A 14,907-nucleotide genomic window follows, 5' to 3' on the forward strand; every position below is an offset into this window, starting at 1 on the left:
CGTATTGCGACATTGCTGGTCGCGTTGGTCGAGATCCAATGACTGTTAGCAGAATATGGAATCATTGGGTTCAGGAGGGTAATACGGAACGCCGTGCTGGATCCCAACGGCCTCGTATCACTAACAGTCGAGATGACAGGCATCTTATCCCCATGGCTGTAATGGATCGTGCAGCCACGTCTCGATCCCTGAGTCAACAGATGGGGACGTTCGCAAGACAACAACCATCTGCACGAATAGTTAGACGACGTTTGCAGCAGCATGGACTCTCAGCTCGGAGACCATGGCTGTGGTTACCATTGACGCTGCATCACAGGTAGGAGCGCCTGCGATGGTGTACTCAACGACGAACCTGCGTGCACGGATGGGCGAAACGTCATTTTTTTTTCGGATGAATCCAGGTTCTGTTTACAGCATCATGATGGTCGCATCCGTGTTTGGTGACATCGCGGTGAACGCACATTGGAAGTGTGTATTCGCCATTGCCATACTGGCGTATCATCAGCCGTCATGGTATGGAGTGCCATTGGTTACACGTCTCGGTCACCTCTTGTTCGCATTGACAGCACTTTGAAGAGTGGACGTAACATTTCAGATGTGTTACGACCCGAGGCTCTACCCTTCATTCCATCCCTTCGAAACCCCGCATTTCAGCAGGATTATGCACGACCGCATGTTGCGGCCCTGTACGGGCCTTTATGGAGAAAGAAAATGTTCCACTGCTGCCCTGGCCTGCACATTCTCCAGATCTCCCATCAATTGAAAGCGTCTGGTCAATGGAGGCCGAGCAACTGGCTCGTCACAATAAGCCAGTCACTACTCTTGACGAACTGTGGTATCATGTTGAAGATGCTTGGGCAGCTGTACCTGTACATGACATCAAAGCTCTGTTTGAGTCAATGCCCAGGCGTATGAAGGCCGTTATTACGGCCAGAGGCGGGTACTGATTTCTCAGGATCTATGCACCCAAATTGCGTGAAAATGGAATCAAATGACAGTTTTTGTATAATATATTTCTCCAATGAATACCCGTTTATCATCTGCATTTCTTTTTGGTGTAGCACTTTTAATGGCCAGTAGTGTAGCTGTACCATGACTTTTGTCACTTCAGTGTACAAAGAGGTCAAAGAGTTGCTATTGTTTCTGAGCATTTTCCATATCATGTGGAACCACTGCATAGTAACGCCCAGTGCATATAATTTTCTTATAATAGCACACCTGGGGGTAGAGTCAAGGCAGCGTTGCAGAAACAGTGGTAAACGGAGGTCAGAGCGAGCAGGAGGAACCAGGAACCGCACCTGAGTGGAGATGAGGATGGCCCTGACGTAGATGTAGCCGTCAGATGAGAGGCCCTCCCTCGGGCCAGCGATGACCAGGATGTAGGTGATGCCGAGCAGCGGGATCAGCACCAGCAGCGCCTTGCTGGCCTTCCGGTACTGCTGCGTCTCCACCGTGTTCGCCGACCGCAGCTTCGTGATCAGCACCTATGAACAGGCATCGAGCACTGTGCAAACAATCTGTTGAATTACGATCTGTGACGTGCCACATATCAACACACGGGTGCGCTATCCTGGGTGAAAGACAGGAACATGTAGGTACCAGTGACGTCTGCTCTATTGCACATGTCCGACAGAACAGTCATCACTCACTATGGAGCAGCGAATAACTAGCGTGAAAGGAATGGAAAGGAATCGAGATTTCTGAGAGTCGGAAAGAAATAATGACTTCCAGTCACACAGGACATTGCGGCAATGCAATGCCGAGAGTTGAAGATTTGTGTCGGACCGGGTCAAGAAAACAGATGCTTCGCTTCTCTATAACAGTTGTGGGGCGGCGAGCATGAAGCTGGGAGTCTGGTCTGACAGGAAGTGTGTCCGGATGGCCGAGGCACTTGAAGCAATTGTTCTAGAGGCGCTGAGTATCAGCGTTCGAGTCTCGGTCCGGCACAAATTCCTTACTCTCGCCGTAGCATTGCCACAATGCCCTCGGCGGCTGGAATTAATTACTTCTTTTCTGTCTCTTTCACATTGAGTTTCCTTTTCCTGTTTTTAATCCCAGTTATAAATCTAAAAGTCAGGAATAATTATATCAAATGTTGAATAAAGTTAACAGTCGAAAGAGCGCAGAAAATGAACTGTAAACAAAACGAAAAAAGATCAGGTCGTTACACCACAATTGGGCTCGACGTATTAGACGAAGTGAAGCATTTTTGATACCGTGGAAGCAAAGTAACGCATGATGGACTAATCAGATTAGCACAATGTCATTTTCCACCCGGTATTTCGGTGGTTAGTAGCGGCTGCAAATTTAATCACATGCAATCGGAGAATTTTCAGGCTTTTAAGTTTTTAAAATTTTCTTTTAACGGGGAATCTTAAGGAGAAAGAGGTGTAAGGTTTAGAGCTTTGAACGTATGTCTAGAATGAGTTCTATGACCCTCTTTCGATGAAAATACAGGTTTATTATATTCAGTAGTTAAAAGAAGTAATGTAAATGTAATCACTGTGTATTAGACTAAGTTCAGTTCGCATCTGCTCGGTTCGCTAGTTTAATACACTGTTTTCACTCTGTTTACTGCTGTTCTGGAAATTTCGTTGCTAAATATTAGAGGAAATCCCTTATTGGGACTCCTCTCTTTTTTCATTTCCTGCAGTGTATTTGGTAACGTAACGAGAATGAGTTACGAATGAACTTATAAAAATATTGTAAGATTCTAATAACTTTTCTTCGATATGTAAGAGCGTGGGCATGGATTGCCGAAAGGTGCTGTTATTAGACAATGCAGTCGAGCACAAGGAACAATGTGCTGAATCAGAGCAGGCGAGGAGTTCATAATAATTGCCACCGGAGAGCAGAAGCGGAACCAGAATATATCTGGAAAGCGAAATTTTCGATTTTACGCAGAATAGTGATGTAATCATGGAATTTACACAAAGAGTATATTTTTCTTGTAAGACGGAATTGGACTTTTAGAAGTACAGATAGACCTGCTGTAAATAAGACTGGAAACATAGACTGAAAGATAATGAGTATTGTGAAATGTCAAAGTAAATCCTACGTACATTTTATTTACTTTTAAGCGAAAATTTTAAATAGTTATATACCTAATAAATGTTATATGCAATCTGTCAATTTTTGTTTTAATTAAGATCCATATAGTCGGCTACTTAACGCATCCAGTACAATGAAATTTTATACTTTTCCTATTATCTCCGCAAACTCTTTTTATACCAAGACATTGAATGAGTAACAAGCACATGAAATACGACGTCTCCCTGACGCTATGCACGTGGAATATACATAGCGCACGGTCACGGGACAAATTCGTACCTGAGTCCATCCGTGATTTTATACATCGTATGCGCGAATAGGAAAAGACTTGATATTATGTTTAGGTCGAAATGCGAGAGGCCAGGGTTCACAGAAACTCGGTAAGAGTGTTGCCAATTCATTTTAACACTCTCTCCCCTACATGTGCGTAACTATAACTACTGCAAATTCATCAAAGAAAATTTCACAGTGATAGACTCGCAAAGAAATCCACTCATGCTCGTTAGCACACATGGAAAGCTGCCCACACTAAAAGTAGATATTATTGTTTCGAAACCTAATATTCACGGCTGCTGAAGTCATGCCTGTCCGAAACCGTCGTGTGATAATTTATTAATGGAGAAACTGGCTGTCGGCAAAGGATAGTTCGGGACCCCATAACGGTTCTTGTTTTTGGGCATGCTCTCGTTCTGGAAGTAATTATGCCTGGCCGGCCGGGGAGGCCGAGCGGTTCTAGGCGCTACAGTCTGGAACCGCACGACCGCTACGGTCGCAGGTTCGAATCCTGCCTCGGGCATGGATGTGTGTGCTGTTCTTAGGTTAGTTAGGTTTAAGTAGTTCTAAGTTATAGGGGACTGATGATCTCAGAAGTTAAGTCCCATAGTGCTCAGAGCCATTTGAAACATAATTATGTCTGAGATAAAAATATACATTGTTTCGACATAACCAACTGTTAGACAATGAACTTTATCCAGCGTTTTTCCGGTCATTATATACAAACACTGAAATATTACTCTGGAACTTTCATAAAATAGCCATCTACACATGACACGAGACTGTAATTCAACTGAAGCTGTTTCCCAGCCACAAACAGCCTCAGGTGTGGAGTATATAGCAGTAAAAAAAAGATGGCGGCAAATATACTGAATTTCATTAATTTGTAACTCATGTCTCCAGTGCCACGTTAACCCATGTGGAGGCCCGGGGCAAGAAGAAATGTGTGGCCGCTGCTTCTTTCGTGTAGGCCTAATACGTTTCTGTGGAAGTAAAACGGGAAAGGTATGGGAATACACCTACTTCCACGACATCAGCCATGCCGTATTAGATGACGATACTATGCCAATGGCATTTAATAAAACACAAAAAGTTACCTTATTATGTAAATACAACAAATAAAAAAAGAGTACAGACAAAATGTCTTTCCCTCGCTTTCGTTCTAGAGAAGTCTGTCACATCCTGATAGTCAAGACAATTGGTCACCTCATGTTCAGTTGATGAGGTGTCCCACCGACCCAATTAATTTTCGGTATTCTTCTGTAGTACGTCCGCCTTTGACCTTCATACAAGGCTACACCCGAGCCAAATATCTTCAAAAAAAGACTTCCTCAACTTCAATTTATATTCGGTGTTAACACATTTTGCTTTGTATAAAAGTTTTTCATTCTATTTCCAATCTGCTTTTGAATCATTTCTACTTCGGCTATCATCAGTTATCTCGCTGTTCAAACAGTCTTGACCGAGTTCATGTGTTTTAGATGCTTACGTTTTTGAAGAAATTTTAAAATATTGTGCATTCTTACATTCATCAATCTTGCTTCTCTGTTACTTTATATACTATTTTATTGGTGTTTTTAAATAATTTCAGTCAAGTGTACAACTGTTAATACTTCAGTATTACACTCTCATTATCACATAATTATTTAATGGCCACTTCTTTAGATTCGGACAAGACTGCCATTTTTGACTTGGAAGTTCATTGACTTGTATGTTGTACGTCACTTGCTGTCCTTGTGTCAATGTGCCATCATATTTCTATCTTGTTACAAATTTTGATTTTATATTATCTCGTCAATTGTGGTATCCTGTGGGAACTTACATTATAGCATGAATGACATGTGATACATCTGTGATGATTTTCGTGAGTATTTCGATCGCTTTAACGTTTTTTGCCACTTTCCTTATTTCGTTTGGCATTGTCACATTGGCAGCTTTTGTGTGCTGTACAGCTGCCGTTGATGATGGTTTAGGACTGAAGAAGGTAGGAAAGTAGAATAACATTATTACAGACAGCACAGTGTTATGCATATTCGAAAATTTGTACACGCCGTTGGCCGTCACCTAAGCATGATTACCCTTACTTTACTGATTTTGATTTTAAAATTTCAAGATGGCATCTGTTCCGTTCAACTGACCTTCGAAGCACTTTTTCGTGACTGACATAATTATAAAATCATCAGCAGATGAGGTTTTCCTTCTTGGCTTTCGTTAGTCCTTGTGTTATACCTGTAACGCGTAAGAGATTATCTGTTTATTCTTTGGAGGTGGACCTCTGACTTGTTAACACTTGTTGATAAATGTAGTTCTGTGACGAGAAACAAAGTTTGTCGTCGATGTAATACACTCCATCATAATACATATTAACGACGCAACATTTTTTTTTTCCAGAATGAGATTTTCACTCTGCAGCGGAGTGTGCGCTGATATGAAACTTCCTGGCAGATTAAAACTGTTTAATATTAGCGCACACTCCGCTGCAGAGTGAAAATCTCATTCTGGAAACATCCCCCAGGCTGTGGCTAAGCCATGTCTCCGCAGTATCCTTTCTTTCAGGAGTGCTAGTTCTGCAAGGTTCGCAGAAGAGCTTCTGTAAAGTTTGGAAGGTAGGAGACGGATACTGGCAGAAGTACAGCTGTGAGTACCTGCCGTGAGTCGTGCATCGGCAGCTCAGTTGGTAGAGCACTTGCCCGCGAAAGGCAAAGGTCCGAGTTCGAGTCTCGGTCGGGCACACAGTTTTAATCTGCCAGGAAGTTTCATTTTTTTTTTTTTTTTTTTGTCGTAATACGATACGGAGCGAGCCGGGAAGGAAAGTTCAGAACAACAAAGGAGAGCTGGACGACAAGGAAATGCAAGCGTTTGTCCTGTAACACACGTACGTACAGCTAACTCATCGTAATACTTTCATAGGCCTACGGAGGCTCTATGGCAGTAATGTAGTAATTTGATTCTCAAGCTATAAGCGCAGTCTGCTTTAGTAGGTTACCGAGAGACATGAACAGTCGTGAAATAAATTTTTAAAGCAGACGAATCTCACTGATTCACCGCCATAAAGGATGACTCATTTATAAAGAAATACTTTGCCAAGTTTATGACTACGGCTTGTATCACTGAAATCAAGAGAATGTAAACACATATTTAATGCACGAGGAGCATATATTTCGATTCTTAACTGTTATTATGAAAGCCTCTTCCTTCTTACATTCATACACTACACTCGACTTTCCAGTGCACAAATAGTTCAGTAAAGCCAATGTTTTTAATATTATTGCCGTTTGTGGGCCAGATGTAGTAACAGTGGTGCTATTGGTTTCTTCTGTGTTGTGAAAGAAGTTTTTTTTTCACGTCTGCGTGATTTTCTCTTCATCTACAGTTGTGATACTTATTTTGTACATTAAATAGTTAGACATTTCACTCCATACAATTTTCCTATGTTTCGCATGTACTGATTTGACGGGAAGTGTAGTAAACAAAACTTCACGTTGTTAAGACGATATACGACTTGTTTCCGCAAAGGTCAGATCTGTTGCTGTTAACTAGCCATTTTGGGTACTTAAAAGAAATATATATCGTTCAGGAAATATCTGTAGGTTACAAGAGCATCGTACATGAAGTGTTGTGTAACGTACCGTTTCATACTTCCAGGATCCTTAAGAAACTGAAGAAAGACAAATATGGTGTCATATTTCAGTTACTGTCGATATTTTATAGTACTACGTACACTCCCCATTACAAAAGCTATGCTTCCAGAATGAGATTTTCACTCTGCAGCAGAGTGGGCGCTGATATGAAACTTCCTGGCAAATTAAAACTGCCTGCCGGACCGAGGCTCGAACTCGTAACCTTTGCCTTTCCCGGGCAGGTGCTCTACCACATACTTTTAATGGCTCAAATGGCTCTGAGCACAATGGGACTTAACTTCTGAGGTCATCAGTCCCCTAGAAGTTAGAACTACTTAAACCTAACTAAACTAAGGACATCACACACACTCATGCCCGAGGCAGGATTCGAACCTGCATCCGTAGTGGTTGCGCGGTTCCAGACTGTAGCGCATAGAACCGCTCGGCCACCCCGGCCGACACAGTTTTAATCTGCCAGGAAGTTTCAAAAACTATGTTACTATACACGAACTATTACTTGACGTCTCCCAGCGAGAGGTGCGGGAAGCGGGCAGCGAGCACGATGGCTGTTTGGGAAGAGACGGGGTGAGGAGGGGATCAAGCTCCACCCACTTGTACTGCAAGCGCGCAGTGCAGGCAACACACACAAAAGCAGCTATGTGTAGAACAGAGTTAATCGTCAGTTAAATACTTCGTGCTACCGAAATTGAGATCACTGTTTGTACTGACATATTAAATAAAGACATAAACGTCCTACGTTATCAGTTACCGTATCAAAATAAATACGGAATTAGAAGTAGGTACAAGAGCAGTTTACGACACTAGAAACGGAAGATACTAAATTACTGTTTATTTTTTAAATTTACTGGATGCCACATATTTCAGCAAAGCTATAATAACATTCAACACAAATGTATAATAAAACAAGAATGAAACAGGCCAATTTGCTGAACCTTCTGATAATTCCGTTGCACTAACAGTTTCACTTTCGTACGCAATCGTTTTCTCTGGTTTGTCATTGGTATCTGAAGTGCCGACGTTGACAGTGAGGTTGTCAGTGGCTATTTCCATCACACCGCCATGCCTCCAGTACTTCTGCTCAAGCTGGTGTACGTTTTTGCAGTAACCTTTTCTGTCTTCCTCAGTGACAGCCTGAAAAAAAGCGCTTGCAAGAGTCCGAAGACTTTCAGATGACATGTCACCTGTAATGTGACCCTCCGAAAGAGTCAAATTGCATTTGAATATTTTCAGAAATGGGTTAAAGTGTACGATCAGTCATTACTATAAGCATCTGTCTTTTTACTGGCTCTATCAGTAAAAGAGTACACATTTTACATTAATTACAACGAAATGTGGAGCTTTTCTGAAGTATTCTCTAATAGGAATAGAACTGAAACCAATTTCTTCTTGCCAGGAGTTCCTGAAGTCTATGTGATTCCTGGCAAATTCTGTAACTCCTGCAGTACTACGCAGCCTCTTCCCAGGGTGCGTCGCAGCTCTGAGGGAAGACTGCCATATCAGGTACAACAGTGATTTTTATATTTTTTCATCATCGCAGTACGTTCATCATCATTTTACGACAACCGGTCCTTATAGCCAGATTCTTTTTGCAAAGTGGAGTCGACGGTAACTCCCGCGATGGGCCGGCAACCGGATCATCACTCATTTTCGAAGCACTGAAAACACACCTACTATACACTGACAGCAACAGCGGCCGACATAGCAGGCAACAAAGCAGACGACAAATGCAGTCTACGCCGCACAGTTGGCAACAGGTAAAAATCTGCACGCCACGCCCCTAAATCTCCCGATTGCTGCCGATAGTTCCCGATGTGGAACTAGGGGGCCCGCATGCCAAATTACAGTTCCCATACAGTGAAAATCAACAGATTTGACACTATTCGCTTTCATATAGGCACTATTGCAAAGTATGACAATAATGAGGAGGTGTGTAGTGACTGTTTATGTTAGACTGTGATATAAGTGGAACGACGCACATTCTTTGTGCTTCCGTCGCTGTTTAAATTAAAGCTTTTCTTCGCTTATAACGATAATACGCGCTTTTGGGGAATGCTACTGCGAATGCTCCAGCGCCTATAGCTAATGCTGCCATCGGACGGTTGTTCATTGTACTACTCAGACTAGCGATCTTCTGATTAGCCGATTGGTGGTAGCTGATCGCGTGCCGATGGCGGATTGGATGTGGCGCACAATACGGTAGCACAATTACAGGACCAACGACGAAATGTACGAGATGAAGCGCAAACACTACGGTATTCGTCGCGGAAGCTGAAAAGTTGGCTGACACTGCGGAACTCTAGGATTATAGATACCGTATAAGAAGACTACACGGTGTCTTGCACCGGCTCACCAACCTAGATGTGGCAACCGTTACGTGTTAGACGATGACGAATACCAGGCAGACGTTCGAAAATGCGAAGAGCATACAGACGCCGTAAAAAGCGCTATTTCATGACCCTCGCACGAGATACAGAACAGCTCAAAAAATCTGCAGCAAACTTGAACATTTCACTTAATCTCACAGTACAGTAAGTAGCAACGAGTGTTCCTTCAGTCTCAATAAGACCTCCACCGATCAAGTTTGAGTCCTTTTCAGGTTACCTGGAGAAATGGGCGCGTTTCTGGGAGCAGTTTGAATAGTTGTTCGACAAGGACCCGTCGGTAACTACATTCGACATATATTTACTTCTTCGCGGATGCCTTTCAGGAGAGCAGAAGAATTTACTTGAATTGTCGCGGTGACGACTGAGACGAACGCAGAACCGAAGAGGATCCTCCCATTTCGTTACGGTGATTCAGGGCCACTTACATTACCTAGAAGCCATAAAACCCATTCGATTGGCCGCCCCAGAGTAACTCAATTCGATATTCATTCAGTGCCAGGACTTATTCAAGCTCTCCGGGCTCTTGGGGAAGACTTGAACCGATATGCCCGAGTTCTCGCGTCGAGAATTCTCCGCCCTTTTGCGGATGAAATATGGCGCCGTTGGATAATTCATGCAAAGCGTACGGTACTATCCGAAGGGAATGCGCATACCACGCAGAAAATAGGCGATGATATTTCCACCACTTCTAGCATTGCCCCCACGGCTCCCACACTCCACTTACATGCGAATTCTAAAAGAACAACCCAGAAATGTACTACAGTACAAAAACCATTCCGCGTCTTTTGTAAGTGTCGCGACCACTCAGCGCAGGACTGTAAGATGTGTCAGTGATCGAACAGATAACGTGAAACGGGCAAACAAATGTTTTCTTTGTCCGCAATGTGGGCATATAGTTTCAGTTTGTAGGAAGAAGGCAAAGACTTGGTGTGCTACGTCTAGACAGGTCCACCGTAAGTCAATTTGTGACAAAGGAAGGGGTGCTAAGATTCTCGCGGTTCAGACTAACATTACTTCTGTGTAAAAAAGCTGTTGCTTCCCACGGATTCACGTATCTTCATATGGTGCAAGTATGCTTTTCTTCGTCTACAGGACTGAGTAGGACAGCTGGATGTGTCCTGGATGCAATCCTACTTCATAGTAAGATCGCTGACTGACGATTTGAAAATGCGGACTGTAAATCGATGAGAATTAACTGTTAATTCATTTGAATTATAGCCTGCATCCCCACGCCACGACAGATTTTTTCAGTTTAATATGAAAGCACTTTGAAAAATTCTTCGCTGTCACTCACTGTCTTTAAAAAGTCTTCATGTTCTTTCACACCAGCCACCTGTTCCACAACATGTAAGCAGTTTATCATACGCCCATAAGATTACACTAGCACATCCAAAAACCAATTCAACGCAAGTTACTCCCGTGGACGTTCACATAGCAGGTGATTTTTACTGGAAAATGCTGAAAGACCGTTTTCCAATACGTGGTTTTTGTATGTTTCATGTTAGTTCCTTCCAAATGTCTCTGGGTATTTCGTGAGACCAAGCCAAGATCCTGTGTACATGCAACTGTTGTGGTCTCCTTTACCATCTGCTAACAACTTCAGACACTCCTCGGACGTTAAGACTACAGGGATTACGACCTGTCCTCAAAGCTTTAATTCCGCCAGTACCTCGTCCGGCTCTTATCTTCCAGACTTGACAGAAACTCTCCTACCAAACTTGCAGAACTAGCGCTCCTGGAAGAAAGGATACTGTGGAGACATGGCTTTGCCACTGTCTGGGGTAGTGGAGTTCGAGAATGAAAATTTCACTCTGCAGTGGAGTGTGCGCTGATATGAAACTTCCTGGCAGATTAAAACTGTGTAAAATTCCCGAGTTCGAGTCGCGGTCCGGCACACAGTTTTAATCTGCCAGGAAGTTTCTTTGAGGTTGAGATTTCATCGTCAAGAAGCCTTTAAGCAAATATACTACGACGTAATGCTTGACTTCTTTACGAAAGGGCACGTTGTGCTCTCTCGCACTCAGCTCTCTGGGAGGGTACTATTTTATCTAATTCATCATACAGTGAGGAAAGAGGAACATGGGAAGACTAAGTGAAAGGTAGACATTGACGAGGCACCTCACGAAAGCAATGCACATTCTCCGAACGATGTTCTAGATCCAGACCTGAGATCCTAGAGATTTTACTGCGTCTCACACTAAATTCCATTGCTGTTGTCAACATTACGCAAACGTTCCTTCACCTGACCTTCACTGAACAAGACAAAGACTTATCGAGATTCTTCTGGTTCAGAATTAACCGGAACAAAACGGGAGATCTTTAGACGACAGACGACATAATACAATACTGCGTCACCAGGCTCCCATTCGGCGTAACCTGCTGTCCATTTTTACTCTCTGCAACTCAAAGAGAACACCGCGATAAGGAAAGGACATCATTTCCCACTGTGGCACTTTTCATAAACAGGAATACAAACATGAACAACTTTACGATCCCAATAGTGAGTGATAATTTGGCAATCACTATGTGCTGTCAACTTGTAGGCCTAATAATATTGATCAGTCTACCCCCTTATCGAAAATACCAACTCCTAATAACTTAAAATCATCTGCAAGGCAGAAGGGCAAGAATCCCACCCACAGAATCATGTTTTAGCTGTAGACTGAGATATGGAGGACAACTACTACTGTGTCGTTCACACTGAAATCACTCGAAAGTCATGAGAAGAGACAGCCACCGAACTATAACTCTTCTATATCTACATCTACCTGATTACTCTGCTATTCAAAATAAAGTGTCTTGCAGAGGGTTCAAAGAACCGCCTTCATGCTATATCTCTACCGTTCCAATTTCGAACGGCACGCGGGAACAATGAGCACTTAAATTTTTCTGTGCGAACCCTGATTCCTCTTATTTTATCGTCATGATCATTTCTCCCTGTGTAGGTGGATACCAAAAGAATGTTTCGCAATCGGAGGAGAAAACTGGTGACTGAAATTTCATGAGAAGATCCCGTCGCAACAGATAAAGCCTTTGTTTTAATGACTGCCACTTTAATTCACGTACAGTGGTACTATCCCCCTATTACGCGATAGTACAAAACAAGCCACCCTCCTTTGAACTATTTCGATGACATCCATGAGTCACAGCTAACGCAGATCCCACACCACACAGCAATACTCCAGAATAGGGCGGACAAGCGTAGACCTGTTGCACTTTCTAAGTGCTCTGCCAATGAATCGCAGTCTTTGGTTTGCTCTACCCACAACATTATCTATGTGATCGTTCCAATTTAGGCTATTTGTAATTGTAATCCCTAAGTATTTAGTTGAATTTACAGCCTTAAGATTTGTAGGACTTATCGTGTAATCGAAATTTGGCGGATTTCTTTTAGTACTCATGTGAATAACTTCACACTTTTCTTTATTTAGGACCAACTGCCACTTTTGCATCATACAGATATTTTATCTAAATCATTTTTCAATTCGTTTTAGTCATCTGATGACTTTGCAAGACGGTAAATGACAACATCATCTGCAAACAGTCTAAGACAGCTACTCAGATTGTCTCCTATGTCGTTAACATAGATCAGTAACAATAGAGGGCCTATAACACTTCCTTGCGGAAGGCCAGATATTACTTCTGTTATACTCGATGACTTTCCGTCTGTTACTACGAACTGTGATCTTTCTGACAGCAAATCAAGAATCCAGTCGCACAACTGAGGCGATATTCCATGGGCACGCAGTTTGGTTAGAAGACGCTTGTGCGGAACGGTGTTGAAAGCCTTCTGGAAAGCTAAAAAATATGGAATCAATTTGACATCCCCTGTCGATAGCACCCATTGCTTCACGAGAATAAAGAGCTACTTTTTCACAAGACCGATGTTTCCTGAATGCGTGCTGACTATGTGTCAATAAATCGTTTTCTTCGAGTAATTCATAATGTTCCAATACAGTATATGTTCCAGAACCCTACTGAAAATCGACGGTAGTGATATGGGCCTGTAATTCAGCGGATTACTCCTGTTTCTCATCTTGGATATTGATGGGACTTGAGCAATTTTCTAGTGTTTAGGTACGGAACTTTCTGTGAGCGAGTGATTGTACATAATTGCTAAATATGGAGCTATTTTATCAGCATACTCTGAAAGGAACCTGACCGTTATACTACCTGGACCGGAAGCATTACCTTTATTAAGGGATTTAAGCTGCTTTGTGACACCGACGATATCTGTTTCTATGTTTCTCATCTTGGCAGTGGTTCTTGATTGTAATTCAGGAATATTTATTTCGTCATCTTTGGTGAAGGAGTTTCGGAAAAGCGTGTATTATAACTCCTCTTTAGTGGCACTGGCATCAGTGACTTCACCGTTGTTATCACGCAGTGAAGATATTTGTTGCGTCTTGCCACTAGTGTGGTTTATGCATGACCAGAATCTCTTTGGGGTTTCTGTCAGATTCCGAGACAGAGTTTCGTTGTGGAAATTATTGAAAGCATCTCGCAAAGAAGTACGCACTATATTTCGAACTTCTGCAAAACATTGCTTATCTTGTAGATTTTGGGTTCTTTTAAATTTGACATGCTTTTTTCGTTGCTTGTGCAACAGCGATCTGACCCATATTGCGTACCATGGGAGATCAGCAACATCACTTGTTAAATTATGTGGTATGTATCTCTCAATTGCCGTCGATATTATCTCTTTGAAATCCATCCACGTCTTTTCCGTGCTTACGTGATCAGATCGGAAGGAGGGGATTCTGTCTCTTAAAGAGACGTTAAGAGCATCTTTATTCGCTTTTTTAAACAGATGTACTTTGTGTTTCTTTTTTATGGTTGGGGGTGTTATGGTATTCAACCCAGCAGCAACTGCCTTGTGGTCGCTAATCCCTGTATCCGTTATGATACTCCTCATTTTTCAAAGATTATTTGTTGCTAAGAGGTCAAGTATGCTTTCGCAACCATTTACGCTTCGAATGTGTTCATGAACTAACTCTTCAAAATAATTGTCTGAGAAAGTATTAAGTAGAATTTCGGATTACGGTTTATGTTCAAAAAAATTTGAGTGAAATCTTATGAGACATAACTGCAAAGGTTATCAGTCCTTAAGCTTGCACAGTACTTAACCTAAATTATCCTATGGATAAACACACACACCCATGCCCGAGGGAGGACTCGAACCTCCGCCGGGACCAGCCGTACGGTTTATGCCTTCCGGCGGCTTTAAACGTATAATTTTTCCAGCATTTCGAGGGTTGACTGAGGTCGCCACCAACTATATTGTATGAGTGGTGTACCTATTTGAAAAGAGACTCAACTTTTCTTTGAACTGTTCAGCATTTATATCTTCTGAGTTGGGAGGCCGGTAAAACGATCAAATTAATAGTTTAGTCCGACTGTCAAGTAGAACCTTTACCCATACTATTTCGCAACAGCTATCTACTTCAATTTCACTACAAGATAAACTACTTCTGACAGCAATAAATACTCTATCTTTTCTGAACAATGTTACGCCGTTTGAAAAAATTTCGGCTAAACTTATGTTCGGCTTTAGCCTG

At 42.3% G+C, this 14,907-nt stretch overlaps 1 protein-coding gene across 1 annotated transcript in view; it reads right to left on the reverse strand.

The window, feature by feature from the left end:
* Nucleotides 1-14,907, reverse strand: part of LOC126354276 (diuretic hormone receptor-like) — a 553,188-nt gene that overhangs the window by 58,864 nt on the left and 479,417 nt on the right. Inside the window, exon 10 of the mRNA XM_050003816.1 lies at nt 1,299-1,484. Within this exon, the coding sequence (XP_049859773.1) occupies nt 1,299-1,484 (186 nt within the window). The remainder of the gene's footprint in view (nt 1-1,298; nt 1,485-14,907) is intronic.

This window comes from Schistocerca gregaria, chromosome 3, assembly GCF_023897955.1.
Source record: "Schistocerca gregaria isolate iqSchGreg1 chromosome 3, iqSchGreg1.2, whole genome shotgun sequence".
NCBI classification, from domain to species: domain Eukaryota; kingdom Metazoa; phylum Arthropoda; class Insecta; order Orthoptera; family Acrididae; genus Schistocerca; species Schistocerca gregaria.